This window comes from Miniopterus natalensis, chromosome 1, assembly GCF_054644295.1.
Source record: "Miniopterus natalensis isolate mMinNat1 chromosome 1, mMinNat1.hap1, whole genome shotgun sequence".
Lineage (NCBI taxonomy): Eukaryota > Metazoa > Chordata > Mammalia > Chiroptera > Miniopteridae > Miniopterus > Miniopterus natalensis.
The window spans coordinates 100,171,796-100,191,004 of NC_142081.1; the positions used below are offsets into that span (position 1 = coordinate 100,171,796).

General features: G+C 35.8%; 1 protein-coding gene and 1 non-coding gene across 5 annotated transcripts in view; both read left to right on the plus strand.

Moving 5' to 3' along the window:
- The window catches only part of MYO9A (myosin IXA), a 272,449-nt gene that overhangs the window by 97,415 nt on the left and 155,825 nt on the right, over positions 1-19,209 (plus strand). For all 4 annotated transcript variants that reach the window (XM_016201287.2, XM_016201296.2, XM_016201314.2 and 1 more), the window contains 3 exons: positions 3,613-3,702; positions 7,482-7,598; positions 11,340-11,474. In XM_016201287.2, the coding sequence (XP_016056773.2) occupies positions 3,613-3,702; positions 7,482-7,598; positions 11,340-11,474 (342 nt within the window). The remainder of the gene's footprint in view (positions 1-3,612; positions 3,703-7,481; positions 7,599-11,339; positions 11,475-19,209) is intronic.
- On the plus strand, positions 9,881-10,029 carry LOC148094282 (small nucleolar RNA SNORA57). Its single transcript, XR_015716494.1, has one exon. It is a non-coding gene; the product is annotated as a small nucleolar RNA SNORA57 (small nucleolar RNA).

Genomic DNA, 19,209 nt, shown 5'->3' on the forward strand with positions numbered 1-19,209 from the left:
CTCCCCCCCTCCCCTCCCCTCCCCTCCCCTCCCCTCCCCTCCCCTCCCCTCCCCTCCCCTCCCCTCCCCTCCCTTCTTTCAACACTTTCTTAAATTTATTGGGGTGACAGTGGTTAATATGAATATATAGATTTAGGATGTTTATCAAATAGAAGCAAAATTAGTTGTGCTTTGTGTGATGGTGCATAGTGTATAGATCTGTGTACAGTTGTCAGGTTTTAGTGCCAGCATTAAGCCAACTCCTTAAATTGAGGGTATTATACTAAGTGATATAAGTTAGTCAGAGAAAGACAAGTACCATATGATTTCACTTATATGTGGAATCTAAAGAATAATATAAGTAAACAAACAAAACAGAAACAGACTCACAGATACAGAGTGATAGAGTCAGAGGGGAGGGGTTTTGGGGACTGGGTGAAAAAGGTGAAGGGATTTAGTAGTACAGATTGGAAGTTATAAAATAGTTATGAATGTAAAGTACAGTATAGAGAATATAGTCAATAGTATTGTAATAACCAGGCATGGTGCCGACTGAGTATTAGAAATACCAGGAGGAACACTTTGTAAAGTATATGATTAACCACTATGCTGTACACCTGAAACTGATACACGGTGATATTGGATGTAATCTGTAATTGAAAAATTTTTTAAAAATTAAAAACAAACAAAAAATCATTAGAGAATATTATGTTCCATAAAGATTTGAAAGATATCAGCCCTGTGACCAAGTGTATTTGATGTCCTTTCAGTTTATTTTGTGTTAACTAATTATTTAGGATTTTGAATCTGGCTTGAGTTACTGTTGATAATTTATGTTTTTCTAGGAAGTCGTGTGTTGATTAAATGTTTAAAATTTATTATTTTTGTGTTGTTTGTAAATATTAATGTTTCAAAAATTTTCTCTATGGTGTTAGCTTTCTGTATATTATTTTCAAAGAATGAGCCTTTAGATTTATCAGTTCTGCCATTTTATGTATTAATTTTTGTTTTTAAATATGTTTTTTTTCTATGTTAAATTATGAAATGTTTTTGGCACACAATACATATTGAAAATGATATATTTAACCACCTGGAATACTTACAGTCCTGCACACATGTTACATATCTTATATGTAGTAAGATTCTGCATCTAATTGAAGCCCACTGTGTGCTCTACCCCCACCAGAAGTAAACACTATTATGAATTTGGTGTTTATCATTCCCATTCTTGTTTTTATATTTTCAGGACAGATAGATATTTCCATAAAGAATATATAGTTTGTTCTGCATGTTTTCACACTTTATGTAAATGTTACACTGTGTGTACCATGTTAAAGCTTGACTTTTTCATTCCATATTATGTTTTTGAGATTTTTCAAGGCTCATTTATATATTCTAAGTTTCTTTTTTAGCTGCTGTTTAAAATTCCATTCTATGAATAAACATAACATAATTTTTCTGTTTTAGTGGGGATTGAGGTTGTTTGTAATTTTCCATTTATAGATAGCATTATGAGAGGCATTCTTGTATATATCTCTTTGTTAGCATGTGTGGGAATTATTCTAGGGCAGTGATTTTCAACTTTTTTTATCTCATGACACACATAAACTAATTACTAAAACTCTGACACACCAAAAATATATTTTTTGCCGATCTGACAAAAAATAGGTATAATTTTGATTCATTCACACTGGATGGCTATTGTTGTATTGGCTGCTGTTATTTTTTTATTTGACAGTTTAAGGGAAAAGAGGTCAGTGCCCCTGACTAAATAGTCAGGTATTGCATGTTTTAAAAATTCTTGCAGCACAGTGGTTGAACTTTGCTGTTCTAGAGTATAGTTTAAGGAGTAGACTTTTGAGTTAGGGTATATGCACATATTGAGGTTACTGATGTTGACAACTCTCTATAGGGATTGTACCAGTTTTTAAAAGTGTATGGAAATTTGCTCCATGTTTTTGCCAGCTTACATTTGTTAGTTCTTTTACATTTGTAAGTCAAAAATTTCTCGACCCTGTGGCATAGATCATTTATTTTTAAATGCTCACTTTCAATAATAATTGCTTAAATGTAGAAATACACCCCACAGTATAACAATTTTTTTTCTTATCACATATGTGCTTTCTTAGTTTTATTGTGTTTGTATAATCTGCTATTATTTTTATCAAAATATTTTAAATATATGTGAAGGGTTATGATTTTATATTTAATCTTCAACTGTTCATTTTTAGTTTTACTGTATTTTGTGAAAGTAATGTGCCTAAAATTGCTTTTATTTTTTGGAATTTGAGAATTGAGCATAAGAAGGTATATTTTTTCAAAGATGGTATATTTGCTTTATGGTGTAATAGTGTTTTTAAAAGATCTGTCATGAATTGCTGGTGTCAAGGGTAGTAAGTACCTCACTCTCTTGTTTTTATAACTCATTTTCTCCTTGTAGTCTAATCTATTTTGCTTGATATATTTTATATTATCTACATAAAATTTTATGAAAATTCTATATTATGTATGGATGCTTTTATAAAATACTCTTCTTTCACCATTTCATGCTCACCAGTGTGGCAAAAATCAAAAGTCTGATAATACCAGGTATAGCCAAGGTTTGAAGAACTAGGAAACTCTCAGTGCTGCTGCTGAGAGAGCAGATTGGTAGAAACTGTGTATAGGAGTTTGGCAATATCCTATAAAGGTGAAAATATGTACCCTACAGCCTGGTAATTTCACTTTTAGGTATGTACATCAGAAAAACTCCTGAAATTATATGCAGGGATATTTATTGCAGTTTGTTTACTAATGGTGCAAAAATGTAAATAGTGTTAGTGCCTAAAAGTAGACTGGATTGCACACTGGTAATTGATATAGTTGGATGCTGTATGGCATTTAAAATGAATAAACTTTATCTAAATTATAAACATAGATCTCAAAACATACGGGAATATGATATCATACAGATAAAAGTTAAATACACTTGACAGTATAATGCAGTGTTTACAAATACATCTAATATATATATATATATAAATACATAAACTAAAATGATACATATCAAATTTATGGTAGTATTGGCCCCTAGAGAGTGAAAAAAAATGAAGCATCAACTTTATCTTAAAGTTTAACATCTGTAAATAAAAATAAACATCTGAAACATAAGGTAGTACCCATTGCAATTTTCCTGGAATTCAAGAAGTGTTGTCACTGTTCAGTCCTTCGGTCCAGGTTTGGGGATTATGGTTGATCATCTTAAAATGTTTTTTATTCTATATTTCCCATATTTTGCACATGTTTCCCATATATGCACATGTTTCATTATGCAAAATATGGGAAATATAAAATAGTATAAAAAACATTCTATACTATTCTATTCTCCATTATGATCAGAATGAAAACTTTAATTTAAAAAGACCCATCTCTCTTATTTACCCTTTGATTTCTTTTTTTGGGGTCAGGGAGTGGAGTGCATGGGTCACTTATATTTCACTTTGGCCAATATTTAAAATCTCCAGTGTATTGTCTTAGTTTTACTCTTTTGTCTATTATTTATTAATCTCATTTTTCTCTATATGGCTTTTCAATAATTAATTCAAATGATTGTTATGAATCTTATGTATTGAATTTACTTTTCTGCCATTACAGGTTAAAGAAGAGATGCTCTTTGAAGCATTAGTTACGAGGAAGACTGTGACAGTGGGAGAAAAACTTATTTTACCATACAGACTGGCAGAGGTATGAATAGATTTTCTTTGGATCAAAGTACTCTGAACATTTTTAGAAGTTTGGGTTTGTGTCATTTCTCTTAACACAATATGAAAATAACAGCAAGAAAGAGTGTTGTTTGAAATATTTCTGGGCCCTTGAAATTTGTGAATTTTACGTCTACTAAGAAACTTAAAGTTGAATGTTATTTTAAGCAATAGACTTACATTTTTCTTCAAAGATCTTAATCTATTCACCATTCTTAAGTTTCATATTATTAATATGGGGTGAACAGATGGTAGGTAAATGAGGAGTATTTGACCCAATTGATTATTCCTTCTTGAGGCAGTTTCTTATCTTTTGGTACATCATACTCTCCTGGTTTATTTTTTTCAGTTTTTTTGTTTGTTTGTTTGCTTTTTTCTTTTCCTTCTGACCTTTGAAAGATGGGATGCCCTACGACACAGTCTTTGTCTTTTCCTCTCTGTATTCTTTAGATTATTTTACCCAGTCCCATGACTTTAAATATCATTTGTATAGTGAGGCTTCCAGGTGAGATATATTGCTATAGTGAGCCATTATTGTTATTGTACTACCCAGGTGTATAGAAGTAGGAAAATTACTGAAAATCTGACTGTTTTTAGTGTAAATTTATGAAAGTGATAAGAAATGAAACTATGACAATTATAAAAATAGTACAGCAATATGAGATTAGAAGATACAAGAGTGGGGAAATAGTGATTGAATTGTAGAGAATGTGTTATGGGCTGACATTGATCCATTTATCCCACTTTTTGGGTCCATCCTAATTATACCTACAAGTCTACATTTCTTCATTATGTCAGGTATCTTATGTCATATTTGATAGTGTCCAACTTTGAGAATTCCTTTCTAAGTAGCAGAAAAAGCCAAACCTCTTTTACATAAAGGTTCATTGCTTTTGTATTTTCTTTAACAACTTTTTCGTTATAAAACATTTCTTTATTTACATTAACTTTAAATTTAACTTTCTGATATTATTTTTATAGCCTCTGCTTTATTTTTATTTACACTTATTTAGTTTATTTATTTGTTTAGAAATATGTGCTCAGAAATGTGCTAGGCATTAGGTATAAAATAAGGAGCAGTCCTTAAGGATTTTAGTATTTTTACCTGAAGAGCAATGGAAAGCTCTTAGAATGTTTTAAACAAAAAAGGTGTCTTAGTTGATTTTTTTAAAGAATCACTCTGGCAGCAGTGTGAAGAGTCACTTGGAAGAGAGTATATTAGCTTCCTATGGCTGTGTAACAGACTTAGCCGCTTAATACAATACAGATTTATTATCTGACAGTTACCATGGCTCGTAAGTCTGGGCACAGGTTAGCTGGGTCCTCTGCTCAGGGTTTCATCAGGCTGAAGTCAAAATGTTTGTCAAGGCTGTGATTTATCTGAGACTCAACATCCTCTTCCAAGTTCACAGTTTGTCAACAGGATTCAGTTCCTTGCAGTTGTAGGACTGAGACCCTTAATTTCTTGTTGGCTGTCAGGGGCCATTCTCAGCAGCTAGAGTCCTGTTCACAACATGGCAGTTTGCTTCTTCAAAGCCAGCAGAAGAATCTCTGATGAAAGAAATCAGTTTATTTTAAGTTTTCTCTGATTAAGTCAGCTCTATCCAGGATAATCTCCCTGTGATTAAGTTTAAAAAAAAACTCAGCTGATTTGGGGCCATAACTAAATCTTTAAAATCCCTTCACCTTTGTCATATAATATATGACAGTTTAAGGGAGTGAGTGAAATCCATCATATTCATAGTCCTGCCCACTTAAGTTCTGTACATGTGGTACAGAACATGTATAGCAGGAGATGGTAATCTTGGGGGTCATTTTAGGATTTGAAAACATGGCAAGAGTGAATATGGAAAGATTACTTTGGAGGCTGTGTACTAGTACTGTGGAGAAAGATGTTTGCTGCTTTGTCTAGAATGGTGAGATACTGATAGGGAGAAATCAATGTATTTAAAACTAAAGAAATTTAGATGGTAAAATCAACAGGATCTGGCAGTAATTTGCTTAATGGGAAGCAAGGAGGAAGAAGAAATGTTAGGATGAATCCTCATTTTCTGGTTCACACAACTAAGAATATTGGCACTACTCAGTGGGATAAGAAACACTAAGGGAGATCTTGTTTAGGTGGGAAAATGTTAATTAATATTGGGCTTATTGAGATTCAGCTGTGATAGGCAAGACTGCATTTCGGAGAACAGAGGCTGAAAGTATAATATTGGGAGTTACGGGGTAAATAGACATTGGTATACTTTGATAAATCTGGATTCTGACTATTTTATGAAAATAGTACTTAACTATAAACCACGAATAGGTGGGTTTTAGTTTTTAATTTAATATGAAGGTCTGTCTTTTAACTAAAAAATTCAACCAATTTATGTATATTGTGATAACCAATATGTTTTCTTATTTTTTGTTTTTTTTGTATCTTATGTTTGCTTATTTAGATTTAAAATGTTTTACTTTTTCTGAATATGATTAAATTACCTTTATTCCCTTTTCTCCCTGTGGGAAAAATAGAACGGCAATTCTTTCTATATATTCTATTATGATTTTATTGATACTTTAAAGATACTTTGTTGATAACTTGCCTAAGTATAGAATTCTAGGGCCACATTCCTTTTTCTCTCAGAACTTGTAAACATTTTCCAATTATTTTCAAGTTGATAATGTTAAAGATAATTTGATACCTGTGTTCTCTTTGGTAGTATAGTGGTTTAGGTAGTAGTTATTTTTTTGGTCTAGAAACTTGAAGCTTTCTATCCTTTTTTAACTGAAATTCAAAAATTCATTCATCATCTGTATTATCTCTGTTTTGCAAATGTATAAGCTGTAGCCTAAGAGTTTAAGTAATTTGACTTGGTCACAAAGGTCACACAACTAAAATAAGTAGAGAATCTGGGACTAGAAGATAGTCCAGCTGTTAATCATTACTCTCTACTTCCTCTAAACTTCAGAACCAAATATAAATATGTACCTGAATATACAAGCTTCAAAATAGGTCCCTAGGTGATTAATATATAAATTATTGTATTCTAAGTGCTAAGACTCAAGATTATCTAAGATATGTTTGCCCCCCTTTAGGTTGTAGTACTTTTTAAATGTTGAATTTTCTTTAGTAGGATTTATGTTTTAGAACAATTTCAGATTTACAGAAAAATTGAGTAGATAGTACAGAGAGTTTCCATAAACTAGGGAAAGTTTGAAATGAGGGAAAAATAAATTACATAACTCCATAATGAAAGAATAGTTACTCTGTGTAGGGATGGAGAAATTCTAGAGGTTACTATTGATGACAAGCCGAAGACAACCAGGAATGTAATTGTGGTGGTATTATGATTATGTTTTTAAGAGTCTGACTAGGATTCTGCACATAATTGATTCCTTTTTGCTAACAGATTTATTGCTTTGCCTGGAATACTAATCTCCACTTTACCTGGCAAGGTTCATTTGTTTGTAAACTTCCTAGTACACCTTCTTTACCAGGTGAAGTATATATCCTAATTTTCAGTAAAACTATTTTGAACTGAGTGACCTACATTTTTCTTATTTTTCAAGACAGTTTTAGCCTAGATTCTTTGCATTGGACTAAATTAATGAGTGTATATAGAAAATTTATAGGCTATTTATATTGAGAGAAATTAATTTTGAATTCATTACAGTGAGCTTTTTTTCTTGAATGAGAGCAAAATACACTTTGTTATAATATCTTCGTCAGATTATTGTCAATTTCACTTGTACTCCTCCTAACCCTTTCTTTTTTTTCAGGCTGTGACAGTGAGGAACTCCATGGCTAAGTCTTTATATAGTGCCCTGTTTGACTGGATAGTTTTTCGAATTAATCATGCACTTCTGAATAGTAAAGACTTGGAGCAAAATACCAAGGTAGACGTACATAAATTATATATTTTTCCCAGAAAACTGTTTTAATAAAATGGTTAATACATTAAATTTAAAAAGACAGAATTATATAAAAGTCATAAGGAAGAATCATTTTTTATCTTTATTCCCTGCTGTTTCCCTCCTTATTCCTGTTTTTATTATCCTGTTTAGAGGAACTGTTAATCTGTGTCTCTTCAGACCTTTTTCTTATGTACTTATATTCCTATAGGTGTGCATATGTAGTTGCTTTTAAACATAAAAATACAGTTATGCTATTGTTGATGTAAGAAATGTCCAACCTATTGAGAATTTGAGCCAAATTGACAGCATATGCCAGGGAGCAGCAAGATCTCATACTTTGGAGAATAATATTTTTGCAGTTTCTTTTATGCATTTGCAACTAGGAGGGAACTAAGGAAGATTACCTGAAGGTGGGAGGAAGCAACAAGATAGTTAACAAGATTATGTGCTCTCTTGAGGATTATTATCCCCTTCAAGGGGTATTACTTCTGGTATTTAAAAGGTGTGTTAACCTAGATGCACAGGAACAATGGGCATAGTTTGTCCAAGGCCTGGGGCTTCTACCCACCATGACCTGCCTAGTTAGGAATTTATGAGCAGATCACCCTGTGAGGTTACTTTCTACAACCCTTCTTTTCATCCACACTATCTGTATTGTTTCTACAACTTTTTTTTTTTAACCTAATATGTCTTGAAATATATCTGTACCTTATTGTTTTATTTTAATTGAATTTATTATAGTGACATTGGTTAATAAAATTATATAGGTTTCAGTTTTGCAATTCTATAATACATCCTCTGTATATTGTATATTGTGTTCACCAGCCCACATCAAGTCACCTTTTATCCCCCCTTTACCTTCTTTTACCTCCCCCATCCCCCCTTTTCTCTGGTAATCATCATAGTGTTGTCTGTGTCTGAGTTGGTTTTTTTTTTTTAGTTCCTTCACCTTTTCACTCAGCCCCCAACTCCCCTCCCCTCTGACAGCTGTCAGTCTGTTTTAAATATATATTTGTTTTATTGTTGTAAATTATAATGTAACAAATATTCTTTGTGTACATTTCTCTAGGACAAAATCCTCAAAATGAATTTCTGGATTCAAGGATATATATGTTTTAAAATTTTGTTAGCTTCTGCTAAATTGCTTTTAAGAAAACACTACACTTCCATCAGTAGTGTATGAAAGTGTCTTTTTCCCTACTACACCTTTACTCACATTGAATATTATCAGAGTTTTCATTAGGCTAATCTGATAATGAAAACTAGCCCATTTTGCTGCCAGTGTTTTTAATGATAGATGAAAGTTGAGCAACTTATGTCTTCTGTTTTATTTCTTTTCTTTATCATTATTATTTTAATTTGTTTTTATTGATTTTAGATTGAGGAATGGAATGGAATGAAAGAGGGAGAGAGAGAGAGAGAGAGAGAGAGAGAGAGAAACATCAGTGAAGAGAGAGAATCATTGATCAGCTGCCTCCTGCAGGCCCCCTACTGGGGATCGAGCCCAAAACCCAGGCATGTGCCCAGACTGGGAATCGGACTGGGGGTTCATCATGGGTCTACCACTGAGCAATACTAGCTTTGTTTCTTTATATATTTTTACTATTTTTATGTTGTTTATTTTATCTTTTTGTTACTCCTTTTTAGGAGTCATTGTGGATATTGCAGAGACTTATAGTTTGACATACATTCCAAATATTTGACTTGAAATATATTTTTTTTAACTTGTGTTTTTATTTTATTTTTTTATTATTGTTTAAAAAAAAATCTTTATTGATTTCAGAGAGAGGAAAGGAGAGGGAAAGAGAGATAGAAACATCAATGATGAGTCATTGACTGGCTGCCTAGCCCCGCAACCCGGGCATGTGCCCTGACTGGGAATCGAACCCCGATCGCCTGTATCCTAGGTCAGTGCTCAGCTGCTGAGCCACGCCTGGCCAGGCAAGATTTGTTTATGTTGGGTTTTTGAAGTCTGTATGTTTTAAATTTTTGTTCAGTTCTTTCATTCTTTTCCTTTATTGTCCTGGACTTTATTTCTTTACTTTTTTTACATAAGAAGTCCTCTTCCAGCCCAAGATTATAAAATATTCTCATACTTTTAGAATATAATATTTTATGTTCAGGACTTTTTTCCAATTGGAATTTACTTTTAATATGACAGATTTTAGATATTTAACTTTAATCATTTCAAATTCACTTTATTTCCTAACAACTTTTATGGAATAGTCTACCTCTTCAGGCTGATTAGAAATGTCATCTTTAATCCTCCTCTTCTTGTTGGGGATCAGATGTGCTGTCCTGGTCCCTGTAATGTACTGAGGGAGCAGGACAGGGCTCCGGCTCTCTTGGGGTCATGTCTTCGGTGCCAGTGGCTTCCAGTCTGCAGGTTCTATCCTCAGGCACTGGGACACAGGGAAAAGAAAAAGAAAAAAAAAAAAGTCATCTTTATTACTTAATTTGATGATCTTAAATGTAAAATTACTTTTATATGAGCTTTTCATGCTTTGTGTAAGCCCACAGTTAGAATATTAATTTTAATTGTAATCTAACTTACCAGATTAATTTATATTTGAAGGTCATTATTTTCATAAGGACTTAGAATCTAGTCAACAGAATTAATCAAACAAAATACTCTTTTTTGGGGGTAGGGGGACAGTAGGAAGTAGATCTGAATTTTATTGATTTAGATACTTATGAAAAACAAAATACTCTTAATGGAGACATTTAAAAAATCTCTCATTATTTATCACTCATTACATCAGTTTACCTACTATCTCTTTTAGCACCAGTGGAGAAAAATTGTTCTCATTGAACCAAAATTGTCATACAATTGTAAACAATGAGTTGGAGTGGTGAGAAGAATGTTGGTATGAGGGTATTAGAGTTAAATAAGTAGTTGGAAGATAATTTCTGCAAGTGAAATATCAAGAAATAGAAGTATACACATTTGTATACTATACTGTACTATACTATACTATACTATACTATACTATACTATACTATACTATACTATACTATACTATACTATACTATACTATACTATTCCATACCAAACAGCTAAAAGATTTGAGTGTAGTAGGGTGGAGAAATTGAGGATGAAGAAGAGATTGTTGGTTTTTGTTATAATCCTTTTAGAACTATTTTTAACATTATAATCCTAGTACATTTTTTTTTTTGGATAAAAAAGCTAAAAGTTAACTTCAAGAAACCACATATTCTTGATATTTCTAGCTTGTACAAGGCTTGGTTTTTAAAGCAAAATTCTATTGGAATATGGAAGTCAAAGTAGGAAAAATTGCATGGCCCTCTTGAATAGAACAAGGCATAGCCAGGAGTGACCTAGTAGCACTTAAGTAATTTTTTTATTTCCCAATAGCCTGTTATTTCCATTCCCTTGTCTCTTGGAGTTGAGGAATTTCTGCGATTGAGATAACAGGCCACTGTCCCTGCTTTGTACATTTCTGTACAATAGTCAGTGGATTACATGTGTTAAATTTTTGGATTTTAAAAAAAGTAATTAGGATGAAAAGAAAAAGATGAAGATAAAGAGAACTAAAATGCTTTTTATTTGTGGTATATTTTGGTTCAGCATTGGTCTCCTCAAAATCTACTCTTCAGTGCTATAGAACAACTTTGAGCATTTTGTTTCTTATATTGTAGATATTATTCATGAAATAAATTTGAGCATCATTTTTCAACCATAATTTTTTTCCTGTTTTACAGACTTTGTCCATTGGTGTTCTTGATATTTTTGGGTTTGAAGATTATGAAAATAACAGCTTTGAACAGTTCTGTATTAATTTTGCTAATGAACGTTTACAGCACTACTTTAATCAGCATATCTTTAAATTGGAGCAAGTGAGTACCTAAATGCATGTATGCTTGCCCCCCCGCCACTCCTTCACTCCCCGCCTTCACACACAAACATAAATTTTTGAGTCATAGCCATGATAAGCATTTTATATCTTATATTTCAGTACAGTTATTGTAGTCTTCATATTACTCTAAGCAAATGACATATCAGACCATAGGTTTTGAGCTATATCATACAGGTTTTTTTGTGTTCTTTTTTAAAATAGGCCCCAGTACATTCAGTAATAATGTGTTTGAATGCACCTTTGAATGAAAATGGGTGGGTTTGTTTAGAGTTTCTGTCGGTGTTATTGATTTTTAGTTGGTGACATGGGCTTAGTTACTGTGTGTAATGCTAAATAAGTATGCTTGTTTGATTGCTTTGGTCTCTTCGTTCCAGAATGGGATAGAGGAGCTTATTAATGGAACCTCAGATCAACTCAGAGTGTAGATACAGAACAGTATAGAGACCACTCAAGGGAAGGGTCGTGGGTTTGATTCCCGGTTAAGGCCATGTACCTGGGTTGCAGGTTTTATCCCTGGCCCTGGTCTGGGCATGTTCAGGATGTGATGTGCCTCACATCGATGTGCCCCCCAACCCCTGGTGCCATCCACTCTCTCTAAAAATCAATGGAAAAAAATATCCTCTGGTGAGGATTAACAACAACAAAAAAAGATAATATTATTTGCTAAAATATTTGCTAGCGTTATGTAGTGCCTACTGTTTCTTAGGCAAGAACTGTTATTTTTATTCTAGTTTTACAGATGATACCCATAGCAAGTATTCAAACCTTAACACTCTGGTTCCATAGTTTTTGCTTTATCCAAAAGCTGAGCTGGGATTGGCCTCTTGACTTAGTCCAGTGTTTTCTTAACCTCTGTCATGCCAGATAAATATTTTTATCTGTTGCAAATGGGTATATGTGTTGGAGAGGAGTGAAGGAATGCATTTTGTTGATGTGTTCTGTATTTTATTTTTAAATTTATTTTATTATTATTTTTAATATATTTATTGATTTCAGAGAGAGGAAGGGAGAGAGAAACATCAATGATGAGAGAGTCGTAAATGATCGGCTGCCTCCTGCATGCCCCTGACTGGGGATCGAGCCCACAACCTGGGCATGTGTCCTGACTGGGAATCGAACTGTGATCTCCTGGATCCTAGGTTGACGTCCAACCACTGAGCCATGCCTGGCCGGGTGATGTGTTCTGTGTTTTATTATTATTATTATTTATTTATTTATTTAAAAATATATCTTTATTGATTTCAGAGAGAGGAAAGGAGAGGGAGAGAGAGAGATAGAAACATCAATGATGAGAAAATCATTGATTGAGCCTGCAACCCGGGCATGTGCCCTGACCAGGAATCGAATCCCGATTGCCTGGGTCCTAGGTCAATGCTCAACCGTTGAGCCACGCCCGGCCAGGCGTGTTCTGTATTTTAAAAAGCAAAGCATCACTTGCTCTGTGATCATTAAACAGAAGACTGATTAAATAGCTTTTGAAGAAGAAATATATTCTGTTATTGTGAACTGAAATTATTCTTACCTTTTCTAGAAGTCTATATTCGACATGGAGAAGCCACAAGAAATGCCTTACCTAAAAACATCTATAAAAATAAAACCTTAGAGTTCGTGGAAAATGTGTTCATAACTATTTGGGGGTAGATAATTCTCATTGATTTGCTACTCTGAATATCATAATTTTGGGCAGTGTGTTGAAATTATGGATCAGAGGGCTTAGATTCTAAGGCATATCTCTATTTTCTTTCAAGTCTCAGTATTCTCTTCTGTAATTTGTGATGCAGTGTATATGGTTTCAATGTTACTTCTGGAAAGTTTAGAAACTTTATACCTGTTTGCCATCTTATATATTTCTTTCTCTCTTCACGTTTTTCTCTTAAAATGGATTTGCTGGGATTATTTATCAGTAGTACATGGTATGAGATGGGTACCCAGTGATTATTTGTTAAATTCACTTGAATACAAATCAGTTAAAGTAAATAAAATCTTTGAAAATGGAGGTAGAAATAGAAAAGTATAAAAGATTCTTTGGGAGAAAACATCTTGAAAATCTTGATTATGGAAGTTCACCTTTACGTTTTGTTCAAAAGTAGTACATAGGCACACAAGATGTAGTAAATGCCATAGTAAGTGCTATAATTAGATATAAGGTAAAGCAGTGATACAAAGAATGAAGTTGATTAGAACTTCCTGAAATTCTGCAAAGATTTCCCAGGGGTGATTCTGAAATACAGTTTTAAATAGAAGGTTGAGCTTACCAGATTGTCAATGGGGAAAAGATACTTTAAACTACGGTAATAATTCCCTTAAAACTGTGAGACATAGCCCGGCTTGCATGGTTCAGCAGTTGAGCATAGACCTATGATCCAGGAGATTACCGTTCAATTCCTGGTCAGGGCACATGCCTGGGTTGCAGGCTCGATCCCCAGTGGAGGGGCATGCAGGACGCAGCTGTCAACAACTCTCTCATCATTGATGTTTCTCTCTCTCTCTTCCTCTCCCTTACTCTCTCTGAAATCAAGAAAGACTTTTCTTTTTGTATTTTAATTTATCTTTATTGTTGAGGGTATTACAGGTGTCCCATTTTTTCCCCCAATTGACCCCCTCCACTTCACTTTCACCCCCTCTCCAGGCCTTCATCCCATTATTGACTGTGTCCATGGGTTATGCATATATGCATATAACTTCTTTGGTTAGTCTCTTCCCACCCTTCACCCCCCTTCCCTCCTTCCTCTGAAATATGATCTTCTGTTGCATGCATCAATGTCTCTGGATCTACTTAGTTCGTCAGATTCTTTTGTTCATTAGCTGCTTCTTAAAGAAGACCCTTTAAGTTTTCCTATAGTGCTGGTCTGGTGGTGATGAACTCCTTTAGCTTTTTCTTATCTGTGAAGCTCTTTATCTGACATTCAATTCTAAACGATAGATTTGCTGGGTAGAGCAGTCTTGGTTGTAGTTCCATGTTTTTTATCACTTTGAATATTTCTTGCCACTCCCTTCTGGCCTGCAAGGTTTCTGTTGAGAAATCAGCTGACAGTTGTATGGGTGCTCCCTTGTAGGTAACTAACTACTTTTCTCCTGCTGCTTTTAAGATTCCCTCTTTGTCTTTAACCTTTGGCATTTTAATTATGATGTGTCTTGCTGTGGGCCTCTTTGGGTTCCTCTTCTTTAGGATCCTCTGTGCTTCCCGGACTTGTAAGTCTATTTCTTTCCCCAGGTAGGGGAAGTTTTCTGTAATTATTTTTTCAAATAGGTTTTCAATTTCTTGGTCTGTTTCCTCTCCTTCTGGCACCCCAATAACATGAATGTTGGGCCTCTTGAAGTTGTCTCAGAGGCCCCTTATACTATCTACATATTTCTGTATTCTTTTTTCCTTTTGCTCTTCTGGTTGGGTTTGTTTCCTCATGTTCCAAATTGCTGATTTGATTCTTAGCATCCTCTACTCTACTGTTGATCCCCTGTAAATTATTCTTCATTTCAGTTCGTGTAGCCTTCATTTCATATTGGTACTTTATTATGTTATCGATTTTCTCAATTATTTCCGTAATAGTCTGCTTAAACATCCTTATAAACAAAATTCTGAACTCTGTATCTGTTAGCTTGCTTGGTTCTATTTCATTTAGTTCCTCTTCTAGAGATTTCTTCTGTTCTTTCCTTTGTGACATGTTTCTTTGCCTCCACATTTTGGCTGCTTCCAGGTGTTTGTTTCTATGTATTAGGTAGAGCTGCTATGTCTCCTGGAATTTGTAGAGTGGGTTTGTGTAGTAGGTGTCCTATAGGGTCCAGTGGCTCAGCCTCCCCAGTCACCTGAGTGGGCCTTCTAGGTGCTCCCCTGTGTGGGCTGTGTGCACCGTCCTGTTGTAGTTGAGCCTTGGTTGCTGTTGGCGTCACTGGGAGGAATTGACCCCCAGGCCAATCAGCTGTGAGGACCAGCTGCAACTACAGCCAGAGAGCTGCTGTGCTGGAGACACCCCAATGGATCAGGATTTACTTCAGTGGAGCTTTGGTGTTCACCAAGTAAGCCCCTTGAGTGCCGCTCGTGGATGTGGTAGGGTTGTAATCCAGTGTGGTTGAGTCTGACCACCAGGTGCACTCTCTGGGGCTTCCCGGGAGATGCAAAGTCAGCCTGTGCCAGTGCCTTGCCCAGGGCCACCCAGCATGAGCTACACAGCAAATCATAGTTTGCTGCTCCTTGTGCTGGGCTTGGAGGTGTCCAGGAGAGGCCAAGCTATGAGCCAATGCAGGCTGCCGCTAGTGTCAGGCCTGGGGCCACTTATCAAGCCATATGGGGCACACAGCTGCTTGTTTGAGAGATTTTAGTAAAGTCCTAAGCATGAGGCTGGAGAGGCCACTTGCATAGAAAAGCCACTGGAAATGGCTTGGATGAGGCTGCAAGTAGGGAGGGGGGGGCCTCCGGGAATCACCAGGGCGGGGCCAAAGGTGTGAGTCGTGCTGGCGATTCAAATATGGCGCCTGCCTGCCGGCTGTGTGCGGGGAGGACTCGCCAAAGGAGCAGTGGCCTCTTCCAACTCTTCTGCCTGGGAGAAAGCTGCCCCTCCACCTTTTGCCCTGATTTCGGGCAGGTTAGTTCCTCCCCAAGTGTCCCAGGTGCTTTCAAGCTGCTGCCCGGTGCTGGGGCTGAAAGGGAGCGTGTCCCAGTGAGTTCTTCCGCGGGCCCTTTAGGAGGAGAGCCTGGGACTCCCGCAGCCTCCGCGACCCTCAGAGACAGTCCTGGCTGGTTTCACAGCCAGAAGTTTTGGGTACTTCTCTTCCTGGCCCTGGAGCCCTGGGCTGGGGGGCTACTGTGGGGCTGGGACCCCTCACTCATCCGGGAAACCTCTGCCCGGAGATGTCCCTCCTGGATTTAACCCGCTGCCCTGGGTGTGGGCCTGCGGCCGTGTCTTCAAGATTCAGCCCCGATCCGCCCACCTCTCGGCCCCTCCTACCGGTCTTGGTGCTTCTTCGGGTCCCTGGTTGTAGGGCTTCTGTTCAGCCGGATTTCAGGAGGTTCTGAGTGATAGTGGTTCTGTATTTTAGTTGTAATTTTGATGTGGTTGTGGGGGGCGGCGGGTTCAGCTGCTACCTATGCCACCATCTTGTTTCTTTCCCCAAGACATATTTTTAAAAAAACCCCAAAAAACCCCCCAAACTGTGAGATATAAAATGGTACAGCACTTTTGGTGAACTGAAATAGTTCAATGTAACTAAAATATAGGATATAGAATGCAGGGAGGAAGCAAGATAAGTTTGATGAAATAACCTAGGGTCAGATAGTTGTGGGCCTTATGTATCATAAGAAGAAGATTAGAATTTTAGAGAATGAGGAGACATTTGAAATATATTTAGCAGAGGATTTGAATTGAAACTGTGGAAGATGGACTGAAGAGAGGTAAACTAGAAGGAAGGACATAATCTATGAGCCAGTCGAAGCAGTGTGGGTGAGTGATTGAGTCCTGAAACAAGGTTTTAATAGAGAATATGTGGAATAAGAGACAGACCAAAAGTGGTTTCTGTGATTTGAAAATCTGTTTCTTGTTGTCATTTGTAATAGTACTCTTTTATTTCCTTTACTTACTCAGAATTATCCTTCAGGTCATTGATTCATCAGTAAATTGAATAATAATTGAGTCAGGCATTGTGCTAGGCATTGAGGATAGAAAATTTAGACTGTAGGGATCTTATTTGAGGAGTTCATAATCTAGTAAGTTTTTCTTTTGTCTGTTTTACTTTTGGGGATGTCAGACTAGGAAATTTTCACCAAACTTGCCTTGAAGAACACCTGAAAAAAACTGAACAAAGTATATTTGAAGGCATTGGAGTACCTTTAAGTAGGTAAAATTTTACAGTGCTTAGATCTGTAAGAAGGAAGCCCAGGGAGATGAGCCCAGCATTTGTGGATTTTTCTATTCTGATAGAGGGCTGCTGATTCTGAAAGAGTTGGGCTTGAGAATCTTGAGAAGCTGGACACTGTTTTTTCCAGATTCAAGAGCAAGGAGGAGCCCTCTGGCAACCTCCACAGGTTGAGACCCCAATAGTTAAAACAATTTTATGTTTATAAGTAGCCTTATCAAATGATATGGGGAAAAAACTTTTCAAAACTGACATATAAAGCAGTACACAATTTGAACCTATAACTATTAAAGAAATTGAATATGTAATTAAAAATCTTTTCATAAAGAACATTGCAAGCCAAGACGGCTTCACTGGTGAATTCTACCAACACAAAAGAAGATCAGTTTTACATAAATTATTATATGAAATAATTAAAAAGGGACAATTCTCAATGCATTTTAGGGAGCCAGGATAACATTGATACCCAAATCTTTCAAGGATATTAGGAGTGGAAATTGCCTTGGCTGGTATGGCTCAGTTAGTTGGAACGTCGTTCCTTACACCAAAATATCTCGGGTTCAATTCCCAGTCAGGGCACATACCTAGGTTGTGGGTTCACTCCCTGGTTGGGGCATGTGTGAGAGGCAACAGATTAATGTTTCTCTCTCACATCAGTGTTTCTCTCTCCCTCTCTTTAAAATCAATAAACATATCCTCAGGTGAGGGTATAAAAAAAGTTTTAGGTCAGTATCACTCATAAACATAGATTCCGAAGCTTTAAACGAGTATTAGCAAACCAAATTCAGTAAGATATATAAAAGGGCAATACATCAGAACCAAGTGGAGTTCTTTCCCAGTGTGAGTTAACATCTAACCATCAATTTAATTCATCTAGTAACAAAATGAAGGAAAAAAAGCTCATGATGATCTCAATAGAAGTATAAAAAGCATTTGATAAAATTACATACGTTAAAAAAAAACCTTAGCTAACTAGGTATTGAAGGGAACGTCCTGATAAAGGGCACTCACTAAAAACTTAGAGGTAATATCATAGTTAATTGAAACAGACTGAATGTTTTCCCCCTGAGATTGAGAACAAGGAAGATGTTTCTTAAGTTTTTATCATAAACATAGGTATGTGAGGACATCCAAATGGGCAGTGAACATGGAAAAAATTTCTTTATTAGTCATCAGGGAAATATAAATTAAAACCACAATAAGGTACCCATAGGCATTCACCAGAATGACTAAAATGAAAAAGACTGGTAATACAAGTATTAGAGAGATACTGTGCATAAGGAGGTCCCCTACACTGGTGCTGGGTGCATAAATTGATACAACCACTTTAGAAAGTTGTTTGGCAGTATCTGCTGAGGTTTTACTGGTGTAGTTTATAAGCCTGTGTTTCCACTCTCAGAATGCAAATAAATGCACACCAAAAGTTTCTTTCAGAAATGTTCAAAATGACACTTTTAATGGCCAAAAATGGGAATAACTGTAATGTCTATCGATAGTACAATGGGGGAATAAATTGCATATAAATACTCTACAGCATTGGTTCTCAAAGTTTTGTTCTTCCCTTAATCCTGCTGGGTAGCATGAGCATTACCAAGGAACTTGTTAGAAATGCAAATATTGAACCCCACCCTGTACTTGCTTCTTTAGAAATTCTGGGCATAAGGCCCAGCAGTCTGTGTTTTAACAAGTCCTCCATGTGATTCTGTTGTACATTTAAGTTTTTTTAATTTATTAATTGATTTTTAGAGAGAGAAAGGAAGGGCTGGAAAGAGAGACACATCTATTTGTTGTTCTACTTTATGCATTCGTTGGTTGTTTCTTATATGTGTCCTGTCCAGGGATCAAACCTTCAACCTTGGTATATCAGG